This window comes from Tupaia chinensis, unplaced genomic scaffold (assembly GCF_000334495.1).
Source record: "Tupaia chinensis unplaced genomic scaffold, TupChi_1.0 Scaffold000477_2, whole genome shotgun sequence".
In the NCBI taxonomy this organism is placed as follows: Eukaryota; Metazoa; Chordata; class Mammalia; order Scandentia; family Tupaiidae; genus Tupaia; species Tupaia belangeri.
The window spans coordinates 425,261-439,463 of NW_006159987.1; the positions used below are offsets into that span (position 1 = coordinate 425,261).

At 41.8% G+C, this 14,203-nt stretch overlaps 1 protein-coding gene across 3 annotated transcripts in view; it reads right to left on the minus strand.

The window, feature by feature from the left end:
- Positions 1-4,717: 4,717 nt before the first annotated feature.
- BRCA1 (BRCA1 DNA repair associated) overlaps positions 4,718-14,203 on the minus strand; it is an 84,077-nt gene continuing 74,591 nt past the window's right edge. For all 3 annotated transcript variants that reach the window (XM_027774796.1, XM_014590728.2, XM_006156085.3), the window contains exons 19-23: positions 13,877-13,960; positions 8,638-8,692; positions 6,779-6,852; positions 6,367-6,427; positions 4,718-5,527 (exon numbers count right to left, since the gene is read on the minus strand). In XM_027774796.1, the coding sequence (XP_027630597.1) occupies positions 5,403-5,527; positions 6,367-6,427; positions 6,779-6,852; positions 8,638-8,692; positions 13,877-13,960 (399 nt within the window). In that variant the 3' untranslated portion in view covers positions 4,718-5,402. The remainder of the gene's footprint in view (positions 5,528-6,366; positions 6,428-6,778; positions 6,853-8,637; positions 8,693-13,876; positions 13,961-14,203) is intronic.

Genomic DNA, 14,203 nt, shown 5'->3' on the forward strand with positions numbered 1-14,203 from the left:
AGAGAGAGAGGCAGAAAGTGAGAAATCACCCCTCTCCAGGGGGATGGTCATGCTGCAATCAATCCCTTCCCCTCAGGATTTTGGGCATGCACACACACATGCCTGGCACATTTCTCAAGCCACTGTCTGGGACTTGAATTGCACTGTTGGCCATGTGGGATCCAATCGCCTTAATCACTGGTTGGCTCCCCAGTTTTGCAAATGAGGTAACAACTACTCACTTCATGGCACTGTAATGAAGATTGAGATGAAATGCAGTAATGGGGCTAGCAGGAGGCATGGTAGTTAAGGTCCTGGGCTCTCATATGGTGGACCATGGTTCGGGTCTCAGACTTGGAGGCTTGCTTTCTCATTGTCTCTCTCTGGAGACGTGCCCTATAGGAAATTAAAAAGTAATAATAGGGAATGCAGATAGTGTAATGGTTATATCGCTGTACTCCCACATGGCCAAATGTGGTTCAAGACCTAGACCTGGAGCCTTGGGACTCATGCTGGGCACATGTGCATGTGTGTCCAAAATCCCAAGAGGAGAATGGAAGAGAAGGGATTGCTGTGTGACCATCACCCCTAGAGGCGTGATTTATCTTGCTTTCTGTCTCTGTCTCTTGGGCAACCACATGTGCCCTATGGCAAAAATCTCTCCAAAGAAGAGTAAAGTAAAAATAATAAATAAGTAACTTTTAAAAAATGGCAGTTGCCTTCATTTTTTCTACTCTTCTTCATTATTGTCCCCTCATACAAATAAGCATAGCAGTACTAAATTATGAAATCACTTTGTTTCCTGTGCTTAAGAGGGTTCCAAACTCTGAACAGTATAAGAATCAGAAAGTGATGATTCGGAGTATAATCTGTGGATTAAACATGTTAAATAGGAGCAGTAGACAGAAGTCTAAAGATGTCCTCCATGATGGCTGCCTTCCAAATATTCAATCAAATACTAATCTAGGTATTGCTGTGAAGGGACTTTGTAGCTATAATTAAGGCTATGGACCCTCAACAGGGAAATCACCTTGGATTACTCAGTGTGTGCAATCTAATCACCCAAACCCTTAACAATAAATCCATGGTTAAGACAGCTAGATCCCATATGGTTATGTGGTTCAAATCCTACTCCCGATGGCTTAAAAACATGTCAGGTGTATGTGCATGTATGCTCCAAATCCTGATAAGGTGGAAAAATGAAGAACAGAATGTAGCATGACTATGCCCCATTTGGGAGTGCTTCCTCTTTATCCCTCTGCCTCTCTCTTTGGTGAGCACACACACCCTCTAGCAAAGCAAAGAAAAAAAAAAAGAGAGAGAGAGAGAGAGAGAGAGAGAGAAACATCTCTGACAGGAGTTAAAAACATATGGGGTCAGAGATTCAAATTAAGGAAAACTTGACTAGCTATTGCTGTTTTTGAAGATGAAGGTAGGGGAGCCAGAAGCCAAAGAATGTGGATGACCTTTAGAAACTGAGAATGGGGGCTGGCAGGTAGTATGGTAGTTAAGGATGCTGGACCCCCACATGGCCAACCACGGTTCAAGTCCTAGACCTGGTAGCTTGCTTTCTCACTTTCCCTCCTTCCTCTCTATCTGGTCAAATTAAAATAAATAAATACATAAATAAAGTTAAATAAAACATAATTTTTTTAAAAATTAAAAAAAAATAGCTGGGAAGATGGATGAGTGGAAAGAGTAGCCACAGTCTAATCCTTGAAATCCCTCTGCTTGACCTGGCCTAAAACTGAAGTGAGTTCTAGTTGCCCTTATAACCTAGTCCTCTCCAAATGTCCCTTAAGACTTGACCTGGTGGTGCCTTTTGTCCTGGGGTCAGTGACTGATGCAGGTGAAGAGCTGAATGATGGGATGAAAAGGAATCTTCAGAGGTCCATGCTGTCATTTATTAGTTATGCAAACTGAGAAAATCTTACAAAACAGGAACTTAAGCATCAGCTCCCATTTCTTTTTCTTTCTTTCTTTCTTTTTTTTTTTTTTAAAGTTTGCAATAGGGTGTGCGTGCTCACTGGAAACAGACAAACACACACACACACACACACACACACACACACACACACAGAGAGAGAGAGGCAGAAAGTGAGAAATCACCCCTCTCCAGGGGGATGGTCATGCTGCAATCAATCCCTTCCCCTCAGGATTTTGGGCATGCACACACACATGCCTGGCACATTTCTCAAGCCACTGTCTGGGACTTGAATTGCACTGTTGGCCATGTGGGATCCAATCGCCTTAATCACTGGTTGGCTCCCCAGTTTTGCAAATGAGGTAACAACTACTCACTTCATGGCACTGTAATGAAGATTGAGATGAAATGCAGTAATGGGGCTAGCAGGAGGCATGGTAGTTAAGGTCCTGGGCTCTCATATGGTGGACCATGGTTCGGGTCTCAGACTTGGAGGCTTGCTTTCTCATTGTCTCTCTCTGGAGACGTGCCCTATAGGAAATTAAAAAGTAATAATAGGGAATGCAGATAGTGTAATGGTTATATCGCTGTACTCCCACATGGCCAAATGTGGTTCAAGACCTAGACCTGGAGCCTTGGGACTCATGCTGGGCACATGTGCATGTGTGTCCAAAATCCCAAGAGGAGAATGGAAGAGAAGGGATTGCTGTGTGACCATCACCCCTAGAGGCGTGATTTATCTTGCTTTCTGTCTCTGTCTCTTGGGCAACCACATGTGCCCTATGGCAAAAATCTCTCCAAAGAAGAGTAAAGTAAAAATAATAAATAAGTAACTTTTAAAAAATGGCAGTTGCCTTCATTTTTTCTACTCTTCTTCATTATTGTCCCCTCATACAAATAAGCATAGCAGTACTAAATTATGAAATCACTTTGTTTCCTGTGCTTAAGAGGGTTCCAAACTCTGAACAGTATAAGAATCAGAAAGTGATGATTCGGAGTATAATCTGTGGATTAAACATGTTAAATAGGAGCAGTAGACAGAAGTCTAAAGATGTCCTCCATGATGGCTGCCTTCCAAATATTCAATCAAATACTAATCTAGGTATTGCTGTGAAGGGACTTTGTAGCTATAATTAAGGCTATGGACCCTCAACAGGGAAATCACCTTGGATTACTCAGTGTGTGCAATCTAATCACCCAAACCCTTAACAATAAATCCATGGTTAAGACAGCTAGATCCCATATGGTTATGTGGTTCAAATCCTACTCCCGATGGCTTAAAAACATGTCAGGTGTATGTGCATGTATGCTCCAAATCCTGATAAGGTGGAAAAATGAAGAACAGAATGTAGCATGACTATGCCCCATTTGGGAGTGCTTCCTCTTTATCCCTCTGCCTCTCTCTTTGGTGAGCACACACACCCTCTAGCAAAGCAAAGAAAAAAAAAAAGAGAGAGAGAGAGAGAGAGAGAGAGAGAAACATCTCTGACAGGAGTTAAAAACATATGGGGTCAGAGATTCAAATTAAGGAAAACTTGACTAGCTATTGCTGTTTTTGAAGATGAAGGTAGGGGAGCCAGAAGCCAAAGAATGTGGATGACCTTTAGAAACTGAGAATGGGGGCTGGCAGGTAGTATGGTAGTTAAGGATGCTGGACCCCCACATGGCCAACCACGGTTCAAGTCCTAGACCTGGTAGCTTGCTTTCTCACTTTCCCTCCTTCCTCTCTATCTGGTCAAATTAAAATAAATAAATACATAAATAAAGTTAAATAAAACATAATTTTTTTAAAAATTAAAAAAAAAAAAAAAAAGAAAAAGAGAATGACCCCTGGCCCAGAGTCAGCAAGGAAACAGGGACCTCAGTCCTGTAACAAGGAACAATCTGGAGAACCAACATGAAAGAACTTGGAAACGGATTCATCCCCAGGGCTTCTGGAAAGGAACACAGTCCTGCCAACACCTTGACTTTGGCCTCTTGAAACCCAAAACAAAGAAACCGGTTAAACCACGTCGGATGTCTGACCTACAGAGCTGTGAAATAATAAACAGATGGTATTGTAAACCACTAAATCTGTGACAACTTGTTATGATAGCAATAGGAAAATGCAAAAAGTATTTAAACCACCTCAATAACCTAGGATGGAGATATTATTATTACCCCTGTTTATAGATGAGGAAACTGAAGCGTAGTGAAAATGCTCTGAGAAAATCTGCAGGTGTAATATGTCTCAAGAACAGTCATTCTTGGTGGAAGTGTTTGCTACCAAGTTTATTTGCAATATCAACATCACAACATTTACAAACTAATTTTGTACAATAAAGTCTGCAGTCCTTACACACTGAGGGGCTAGGGAAAACCTAGTCCTTCCAGTAGCTACAAACAGTCCTGTATAATGAGTTTATAAAAAACATCTTCTCATCCTTTAGCAAGTGAAATTATTTATAAAGCTGTACAGTTCAGCAACAGGGAGCAAAGGGAAAAAAAATTATCTCAAAGAAACTAACAGTGCCTTTCCTGGTGGGATCCATCATTTTATAGACATGAAATATTCATATCAGAGATCTTCTATTTTAAGAGAAACAGGTAACATACCAGAGCTATGACAATAAACATTTTATTATTAACGGAAATTTAGAAGACTCACTTTGGATACCAGTTTTTGAAAATATTCTGCCGTTTCAGAGCGCATTCTCTGTGCACCACCCCCTGCCACACACACTTATGGCATGTAGTCATGCTGCAATACTTTTTCCTTCACTTCTCCATCCCTTTAGGATTTTGGGAACACATGTACACACATCTGCCATATTTTCCAAGTCACTGGGGCTGGGGTTCAAACTGTGGATGGCCATGTGGGATCTAGCTCCCTATGTATTGCACTGAACTACTATGGGCTGGCCCCAAGGAGCACATTCTTTAGAAGCCCAGACTTTTGGAGAAGAGCTCTATTTAACCATCGAGTTTCATACTCTTATCCATTATCTGCCTCTGAATATAACTCCAATGCTCCACTCCAACTGCTGCATGATTTTAAGTCATATCAAAAAATCCCAAGCACTCTCCTTCCATGGAAGTGTCAACTTCTAGCCTTTATGAACAGAAGGTTTTAGAGAAGCAAACTTTAGGAAACCAGCTATTCTCTTAATGCCAAGCCATCCTTTGGCCTTAAGTCAACAGCCTTAATACAAGAAATAGGGCTGATAAATAATGAATTAGCATCTTGCTCAATTGTTGAGGTTTAAACGGTTTTAAATTCTTCTGAGGTGAAAAATTACTATAATTTTGTTCTCATGGCAGATTTCAAAGGGAGACTTAAAGTAGAAAATCTTTAAAGGACCTTTGCATAGCCAGAAGTCCTTTCAGGCCAATGTTCATAAAATATTTAGTAACTAGGACTGTGGAAGGGCTAAAGAGTGAAACAAGCTCCCAGGGTCCCTAAAGGCTGTCTAAGCTGACTGTTGGACTCTTGTGGCTTTTGATATGAGGCTGCCTGCAATCAGCAGCGGCTCTGGGGGATCTGGGGTACCAGGTAGGTGTCCAGCTCCTGGCACTGGTAGAGGGCTACGCTGTCCAATACCCATTCTCGTGTCACCACAGGTGCTTCACACAACTGCCCAATTGCTGGAGACAGAGAACATAAGCAGAGATTAGAGTCATTTCACATTCTCCCAGACCAAAGAGTCCAATCAATTTACTCCAGGACCTGGTTATATGAGTTCTTAGGTTAATCAGATAGGAATCAAACTGTTGCTCTTAAATTCTTCAAGACAGGGACCAGCAGCTGGCGTGATGGTTAAGGCTCTGGACATTTCCACATGGCTGACCACAATTCGAATTCTGGGTGGCTTGTTTTCCCATTTTCTCTCTCATCAAATTAAATGAATGAATAAATAAAACTGAATAAATAATTTGAAAAAAAAAATCCTCAAGACATAGGACCCTACTCAGAAGGGAGGAATGGCTGCTGGTGACATCTCACATTCTCTGGCAACTGTATTAATATGAGCTCCAATCTGTTAAAGGAAAAGCCACCATGAGAGCAAAACAGCATGCAATTTAATGATGTGGGAAAATGTCTGCAATATCTTTAGTGAAAAAGCAAAACGATATGATCACATTTGTGTGTGTATACACACATATGCACACACACATGTCTAGAAGAACTTTTAGGTGATCATCTCCAAGAGGTGGGATTACTGGAATCATTTTATTTTTGTGCTGGTTTATATTTTCTGTGATGAACATTCATACTAACCTCCCCTCACTGAAAAGGATTCATGCAATACTCTCATATAAAATCAAACAAAAAAATAAGACTTTTACAAAGACATTTTAGACTTTCATTCAACAAATATCTAAAATGTGCTGAGAATTGTGCTACTCAAACACCAGGTAATGAGTGGAGAACCAAACCCATCCAACCGGACCCCATTCAACACAGGTGCATGCGGGCACCTTACCATGGAAGCCATCGTCCTCTGTCCAGGCGTCTGGCTGCACGACCACAACTGGGTGAGCACCCTGTACACCCAGGAAGGAAACAGTATAGAGAGTCAGAGCGGGACTTTGAGAACATCACTATTTCTTGATGATTCACTAAAGCAGACTACTCTGGGGGCAGTCAAAGAAAGGAGAAGGGCACACACGGCAGAAAGGGTTGAGGCAGGAGCTTTCCCTCAGCGTACTAAATATGTGTAGTTCCCACGTCCTCACTCAATCCCTATAGATGGAGTTTTCTGGCACAGGTACGTGGTCAGACAAAACTCCCGAGGCTACATCAGAGAAGGTGCAGGGGACCGACAGATGCCAGCTTTGTTCAGTCACAGGAAAAATAGCATGTCCTCCCTCTGAGACAGGGCAGCAAATACTCACTGTGCCAACGCTGAAACAGGAAAGCTCCTTCACCACTGAAGCCCCACACAGCTGCACCATCCACTCCAGCTGATCTAAATAGGACATTTAGACTTAAAATCACCACAGTAATCTGCACACCTAACCTGGGGCCCCCATCCCAAATTCCTCTGGGTGAAGGCTTACAGCAAGACTTAGAAAAGGTCCTCTTGTCTTTCTGCTCCAAAGGACAGAAAGGCCTTAAACTAGAATCCCAATTAGGGGAATGGATTTAAAGTCGATCTGCCTTTGAATTGTTCCCTACTCTGGTTATCAGTCTCCATAAGGGCATTTGGTAGATAAGGTTTGACAGTCTCTCAAAGAAAACACTTGGAAAGAAAGAAAAAAAAAAACACTCAAGATCTAATTTCTATTAATTTTCTAACTTGCTGGCTAAAACGCTGTATGAAAAAACACCCATCTTCTCCCTCCCTCCATCCTAGCCCTATGCTGGTAATTGATAATCACGGCCACTGAGAGCACCACCCTTGGTGGTAATTACTGAAAATGTCAGGAGGTGGGAAGATAATTCACCCAGTCAAAAAAATACATGTCATCCTGCTCGAGACTCAGCACATCAGTGGAGAGGTTCATGCTGAGTTGGAGTCACATACTCAGGAGAACAGAAATGAGAAGAGATTGTAGAGATGATCCACTTATACCTTGTAAATTAGAAAAAATGACCAAGGGGTACTTTCTCGGGATGTGCTTTTCTTTCTTTCTTTTTACATATTCACTTTTATTTATTATTATTTTTAAAATTGGACCAGAGAGAAACAGAGAGAGGGAAAGTGAGAAAGCAAACCCCCATCATGGGACTTGAACCATGGTGGGCCATATGAGAGTCAAACGCCTTAACCACGCCACCTGCTGACCCTGGGATATGCTTTCAAGGCAGGCACATATGCTGCTTTTCCCCATTAGCCCATTTCTGGAGATTTCTGAGGTACTCCTCTCTGACTGATTGAACTGAGGTTGACTCATCACCGAAATAATACCGGCTAGAGGCCTTGTTTTTCACTAAAACAAAGTACAAAAACACCGAGAAATCCTTGATGGCACTTGAAATTTTCATAAAAATCCAATCAATAACCAATAAAGAAGACAAAGGCAAAATTACACTGCAAGGCTCTGTTGTTGCTACTCAGCTGCCTGTGACCAGATGCTAAGGCCATCTTCCGAACAGTAAGAAGACCTGAGTTCCCAGGGCAGGAGAGAGGCACAGGAGGCAAAGGTGGGTAGCCTTTGTTTTGAAAGCATGAACCAAATGCCTACTTATACCAGGGCCTTAGTGCAACACAACTCTACAACTGAGCCCCACAGCAGTCCTACACAACACATCACATTCAGTGTCAAATTTAATTAGAAAATGTTCATCAGGAGCCTTTCTCTGCTCTGGGCCTGTGTGGGGCCCAGGCCCATAGGGCTTATGCAAGCTGTTGTGCTTTCTTCTCTGCATTAAATTAATTTGGTTTAAGAAGAGCAGAACTCCTTTTTGACGTTTACAAACTCAAAAGTATCTTCTCCCTAATTTATTATTCCCAATCTTTCTTAAGCCCAAATGGGCAATAAGAATAGTTCTACCCCATCTGAGCACACATCAGTGTCCCATATCCTAACTCTTCACTGCCTTGGTGCTCATGAGAAGCAGCACAAGGCCTAGCTTTTTTCCAGAGGCTAATATTTAAGTACTGTTTTGTCTGGACAGTGCAGAGAAACAGAATAACCTCGAGAACTTCTCACCAATCTGAGGAACCCCCATGGGGTGATCTTACCGATGATGCCACTGCTACATATGAAAAGGCTGAAGCTGGAACTCCACAGCTTTCATAGTCTCTTACCTGTGGGCATGTTGGTGAAGGGTCCATAGCAACAAATTTCTAGGCCCTTGAAGATCTGGAAGGGAGAGGAAGAGAGACAGGAGGATAGAGAGAAAACAGTACTATATATGAGTATGGGCTTTCATAAAAAAAAAAAAAAAAAAAAAAAAAAAAAAAAAAAAGACTCTCAAAAAGGAAGAACTTCTCTTTATCTTTCCTTTACCATGTAACAATTTTCTGCTGCTAGTTCCCAGAGACAATCATTCCAACACCCAGAATGCTGATGAATCTCAGGAGACCTATTCGAAGTACATCTGTAGTTTATCTACACTCCACAGCCAGTCTGTCATTCAGTGGCTGAGCATCTCCTCATGTCACCAATCATGCTCAGGCCCCTCCCCAATGATCACTGCAGGTGATATCACTTTTTGTTAGAGATGAAAGGTCCTACTTGCTGTTTCTTCTTCATTTGAAAAAGAGATTTATTTGTTTTATTTTATTTATCATCATTATTATGTTTTAATTAATTTATTTATTTTTAAGAGACTTTTTTCCCTTGCTCTCAGGGTGTGTGCACTTGCTGGAGAGAGAGACAGACAGACAGACAGACAGACAGTGAGAGGGAATATGAGAAATCACTTGCCGGGGGGAGATGGCCATACCTCAATCCCTTCTCCTCTAGTCTCCTCCCAAAATTTTAGGCAAGCATGCATAAGTGCCTGGCATGAGTTTTAAGCCACTGAGTCTGGGACGTGAACCATAGTTGGCCATGTGGAAGTCCAGTAATGCAACCACTATGCCATCTGCTGGCTCCTATTATTATGATTATTATGTTTTTTAACCAGAGAGGTGGGGAGGGGGAGTGAAAAAGCAAGCTGCCAGGTCTGGGACTTGAACCGGTCAGCCATATGGGAATGCAGAGCTTCAACTTCCACACCGCCTGCCAGCCCCGCTTTTTAAAATTTTTATTTTAGTTTTTGCTATAGGGTGCATGCACTAGCCAGAGAGACAGGAGAGAGAGGGAAAGAAAGAAAGCACCCACCAGGAGGGAGTGTCCAGTACCTTAACCACCATGCTACCTGCTGGTCCCAAACATTTTTTTTTTTAAGAATTTTTAATTTAATTTAATTTGTTGTTACTTATTTATTTTTTAATTTGACCAGAGAGAAAGGGAAAGTGAGAAAGCAAGCTGCCAGATCCAAGATTCAAACTGCAGTGGGCCATGTGGGAATCCAACACTGCAACCACTGTACCACCTGCTGACCCCATGAGATAATTTTAAAAAATAATTTTAAATTAATTAATTAATTTAAAAAATAATTATTTAAAAATTATTTTATTTATTTATTTTGATCAGAGAGGGACAGAGTGAGGGAGAGAGAGAGGAGAGAGAGAGGGAAAGTGAGAAAGCAAGCCACCAGGTCCAGGACTTGAACCATGGTCAGTCATGTGGGAGTCTAGTGCCTTCAACAACCATGACACCTTCTGGCCCCTAAAAAATATTTAAAAAGACAAACCCTTGTGTAGAGGGCTTAATTCATTTATTTTAATTTTGACCAGAGAGAGATACAGATAGAGAGGGAAAGTGAGAAAGCAAGCCACCAGGTCCAGGACTCAAACCGTGGTTGGCCATGGGAGTGTCCAGAGCCTTAACCACCATGCCACCTGCTAGCCCCAAAATAATTATTTAACTTTATTTATTTATTTATGAAGAGGTTTTTTGCTATAGAGAGTGTGCGCTCGCCAGAAAGACAAAGAGAGACAGAGAGACAGAAAGCGAGAAATCATTCCCTGGGAGACGGACACGCCGCAATCCCTTCTCCTCTAGGGATCCTGGGCATGGCTGCACATACGCCTGGTGTCAGTTTAAGCCACCGGGTCTAGGACTTGAACCGTGGTTGACTACCTGGGAATCCAGCAACACAGCCATTACGCTAACTGCTGGTCCCCATTCATTTATTTTTAATTTGACCAGAGAGAGAGAAAGTGAGAAAGCAAGCCACCAGGTCCAGGAATCAAACTGTGGTTGGCCATGCAGGAGTGTCCAGTGCCTTAACTACCACGCCACCTGCTGGTCCCTGTCAATTTATTTATTTTAATTTGACCAGAGACAGAGAGAGAGAGAAAGAGAGAAAGGGGGAAAGCAAGCCACCAGGTCCGGGACTGGAACCGTCGTCAGCCATCCATGTGGGAGTGTCCAGTGTCTTAACCATCACATCACCTGCTGGTCCCCCCATGAAATACATTTTTATGTATCATTTTGGGTAATTCTCATTCTTTTGATCCTCTTCCTACATTCCCATTTCATTAAAAAGAAAACTCCCTAGGCTTAGAATTTACCTTGCCTCAAAAAAAGGGGGTGGGGGGAGGCAGAGAAATATCAGGAAATAAAAAACAGAAATGGCCTTTGAGGAAGTGTCCATCGACTGTCCCATACACTTTAATTACAACCAGAGGAAAAAAGAAAGGACAGTAGGACAAATCTGTTTCTGTTTTAAATGACGGCCTGTGTCACTCTTACTATCTATATGAATAAATTGCATTACCAACCTGTTGACAGTGTCTAGATGCTCATAATTCTTAAAGTTCTCCCCTCCCCAAGCAGCCAGCTGGAGTCAAATGCTGTCAAATGCTGCCACAAAAACTACACAAAATTAGGAATTTTTACATCCAGGCTGACACAAGGATGTCTAGTTATGAGATAAGAAATTTGAAGTTCCACCTCTACAAATACATTTCCCTCCCAGAGAAAAACACTATACTGACATTTCATATCTTCAGAACGTCATTACTCTGTCCAAGCACTTTCTATCACTGCTATCCTAAGCACAGAAAGAAACCCAAAGCTCTGGAACAGTCCCAGAAGGAGGGATCTTCTGCTAATTCTGCCTTGCATACAGTGCAGTAAAAACAACTGGTTGGCTCATGCTGAGCACTCCTGGGGTGAGGGCACAGGCTGAAATAGGGCCGGCACTTTGTTTGGTATCTGGGAGTTACTTGATAGACTCAGAAAGTGAAGATTGGTTGACCTCAAGGGTTCGAAATTCCAGGTTTGATTTGTGGTCATCTCCCAAAGCCGTTTTCCTTAGAAAATCACCTGTATGGGGGCCAGCAAGCAGCATGGTGGTTAAGGCACTGGACATATGGCCAACCACAGTTTGAGTTCCGGACCTGGTGGCTATGGAGACATTATGAAATGCCTACTGGTGCACATGTGAAAAGGGAAGAAAAGCAGACAGGCACACAAACACATAGCTAGCGACCAGAGGAGCAGCCAGCTCAGGCCTGTTAGGAAAGTGTGAACTCTTGCATGGACTTCTGTCTAAGAGGGGGACATGGTTTTGGCTATATCATCATCACCTTTTTTTTTTTTTTGGAAGGGGTTTTTGCTATTAGGGTGTGTGCGCTCACCAGAAAGACAGAGAGATAAAAAGCAAGAAATCACCCCCCAGGGGGGATGGCCACGCCCCAATCCCTTCTCCATTCTCCTCTGGGGATCTTGGGCACACATGCACACACCCGGGCGTGAGTTTAAGCCACCAGGTCTGGGCTCGAACCGCGGTTCACTACATGGGCTACTTCATCTTCTACAATGTTATTTGGGAAGAGTCACAGAGTCTTTCTGGCCTCCTTTGCAAAATTGTTAGAATAATTTTTCTCCTCTGGGAAGTCTATTATAATCTTCCAAGAAAGTATATATTGTCGTTAGCAGCTTAGATTTGGAGCTAGACTATCTGGGTCTGGCTTTTAGGTGTATCACTCAGTAGTTATGTAATCGTAGGCAATTTAATCTCTCTAAGCCTCAATTTTCTCATCTGTAAAACAGGCATAATTATAGTACATACCTCACAAGGTTGTAGTAAAATTGTTAATTAGTTAGAATATGGTCAAGTAGATAGTGTGAACATAATATGCATGTTATTTATTTATTATTATTATTATTTATTTTTAAAAAGAATTATTTTATTTAACTTTATGATTTTTCTTTTTAAAAAATAATTACTGTTTTTAACTTTTTATTTATTTATTTATTTTAATTTTACTAGGGAGGTGTGTATGTGTGTGTGTGGGAGGGAGAAAGTGAGAAAGCAAGCCGCCAGGTTCAGGACTTGAACTACAGTGAGCCACATGGGAGTCCAGAGCCCTTAATCATCATGCCACCTGCCGGACCTAATTATTGTTGATTATTAATCATTTCCTCTCTTATGCTTCCACAGATAGTACTGTGTACATCTTGCTCACAACTCTTACCACACTGCTTTAGAAAAAGATACTGCAGGGGCTAGTAGGTAGTGTGGTGGTTAAGGCACTGGACTCCTACATGGCTGACCGTGGTTTGCGCCCTGGGCCTGGCGGCTTGCTTCTCACTTTCTCTCTGTCTTTCTCTCATTAAATCAAAAAATAATAATAAATAATAAAATAATTCTTTTTAAAAAATAATGTTTTAACTTTATGTATATATTATTTATTTATCTTAATTTGACCAGAGAGGGAGAGAGTGAGAGTGAGAGAGAGAGAGAAAGTGAGAAAGCAAGCTGCTGGATCTGAACTTGAACCGCTGTCAGTCATATGGGAGTCCAATGCCCTTAACCACTACGCCATCTGCCAGCCCCAATAACATAATTCTTTTTCTAAAAAGAAAAAGAAAAAGAAAATAATATCACCGTAAAGTTAAAAGAGTGAAGGTTATCACTTTTTTGACTGATTAAGGGTGATAAGCACACTTGTAAAAATCCCCATCTCTAGGGCCAGCAGTTGGTGTGGTGGTTAAGGTGCTAGATTCCCACATGGCCAAACATGTTTGATTCCTGGACCTGGCGGCTTAAAAAATCACATCAGGCATGTGTGCATGCATGTCCAAAATCTCGAGAGGAAAGTGGAAGAGAAGAGATGGCAGCAGCATGGTTATATCCTTTAGGGGGGTGATTTCTCACCTTCTCTCTCTCTCTGTCTCTCTCCAGTGAATGCATGTACCCTATGGCAAAAACGACAACAACAACAAAACCCAGCTCTGCTATTTATCTGCTGAGATTTGAACCCTAGTGTGGAATCCAAATAACAAAGCACCTCTAAACCTCTAAGTTCCTTCATTCATAAAATAGAAACAACACTTACTTTACCTTTTTGGGCTGGGAGAACTAAAGAAGTACCTGTGCATAAGTGTTTAGCTAGTGCTCTAGTGGAGATTACATAATGTGCCTTACAAGATGAAGAAACAGGGCCGGAATGCAGAGTGCTGGGCTGGGAAAGACAGCTTTACCTTTCTGTTCGGGGATTCTCTTGCTCGCTTTGGACCTTGGTGGTTTCTTCCATTGATGATATCTCCTCTGACTTCAAAAGCGTGCTGAAAGAAATCAAATCCAAACCATTGGGAACAGATAAAAAGAAGCCTCCTTCAATGCAAGTAAAGCAGACACATCCTATTTTAAGTTTTCAGAATTACCAGGTAGCATTTGTGCTACAAATAAATAAATAAAACTATTCTTTTTGGTGGATTAAATGAAAAGACCTGGATTTCAGCTGCTGAAATCAATTCACTGATGCAAATCTTCATGTGCAGAAATTAACAACTGGCTTTTCACCTCAC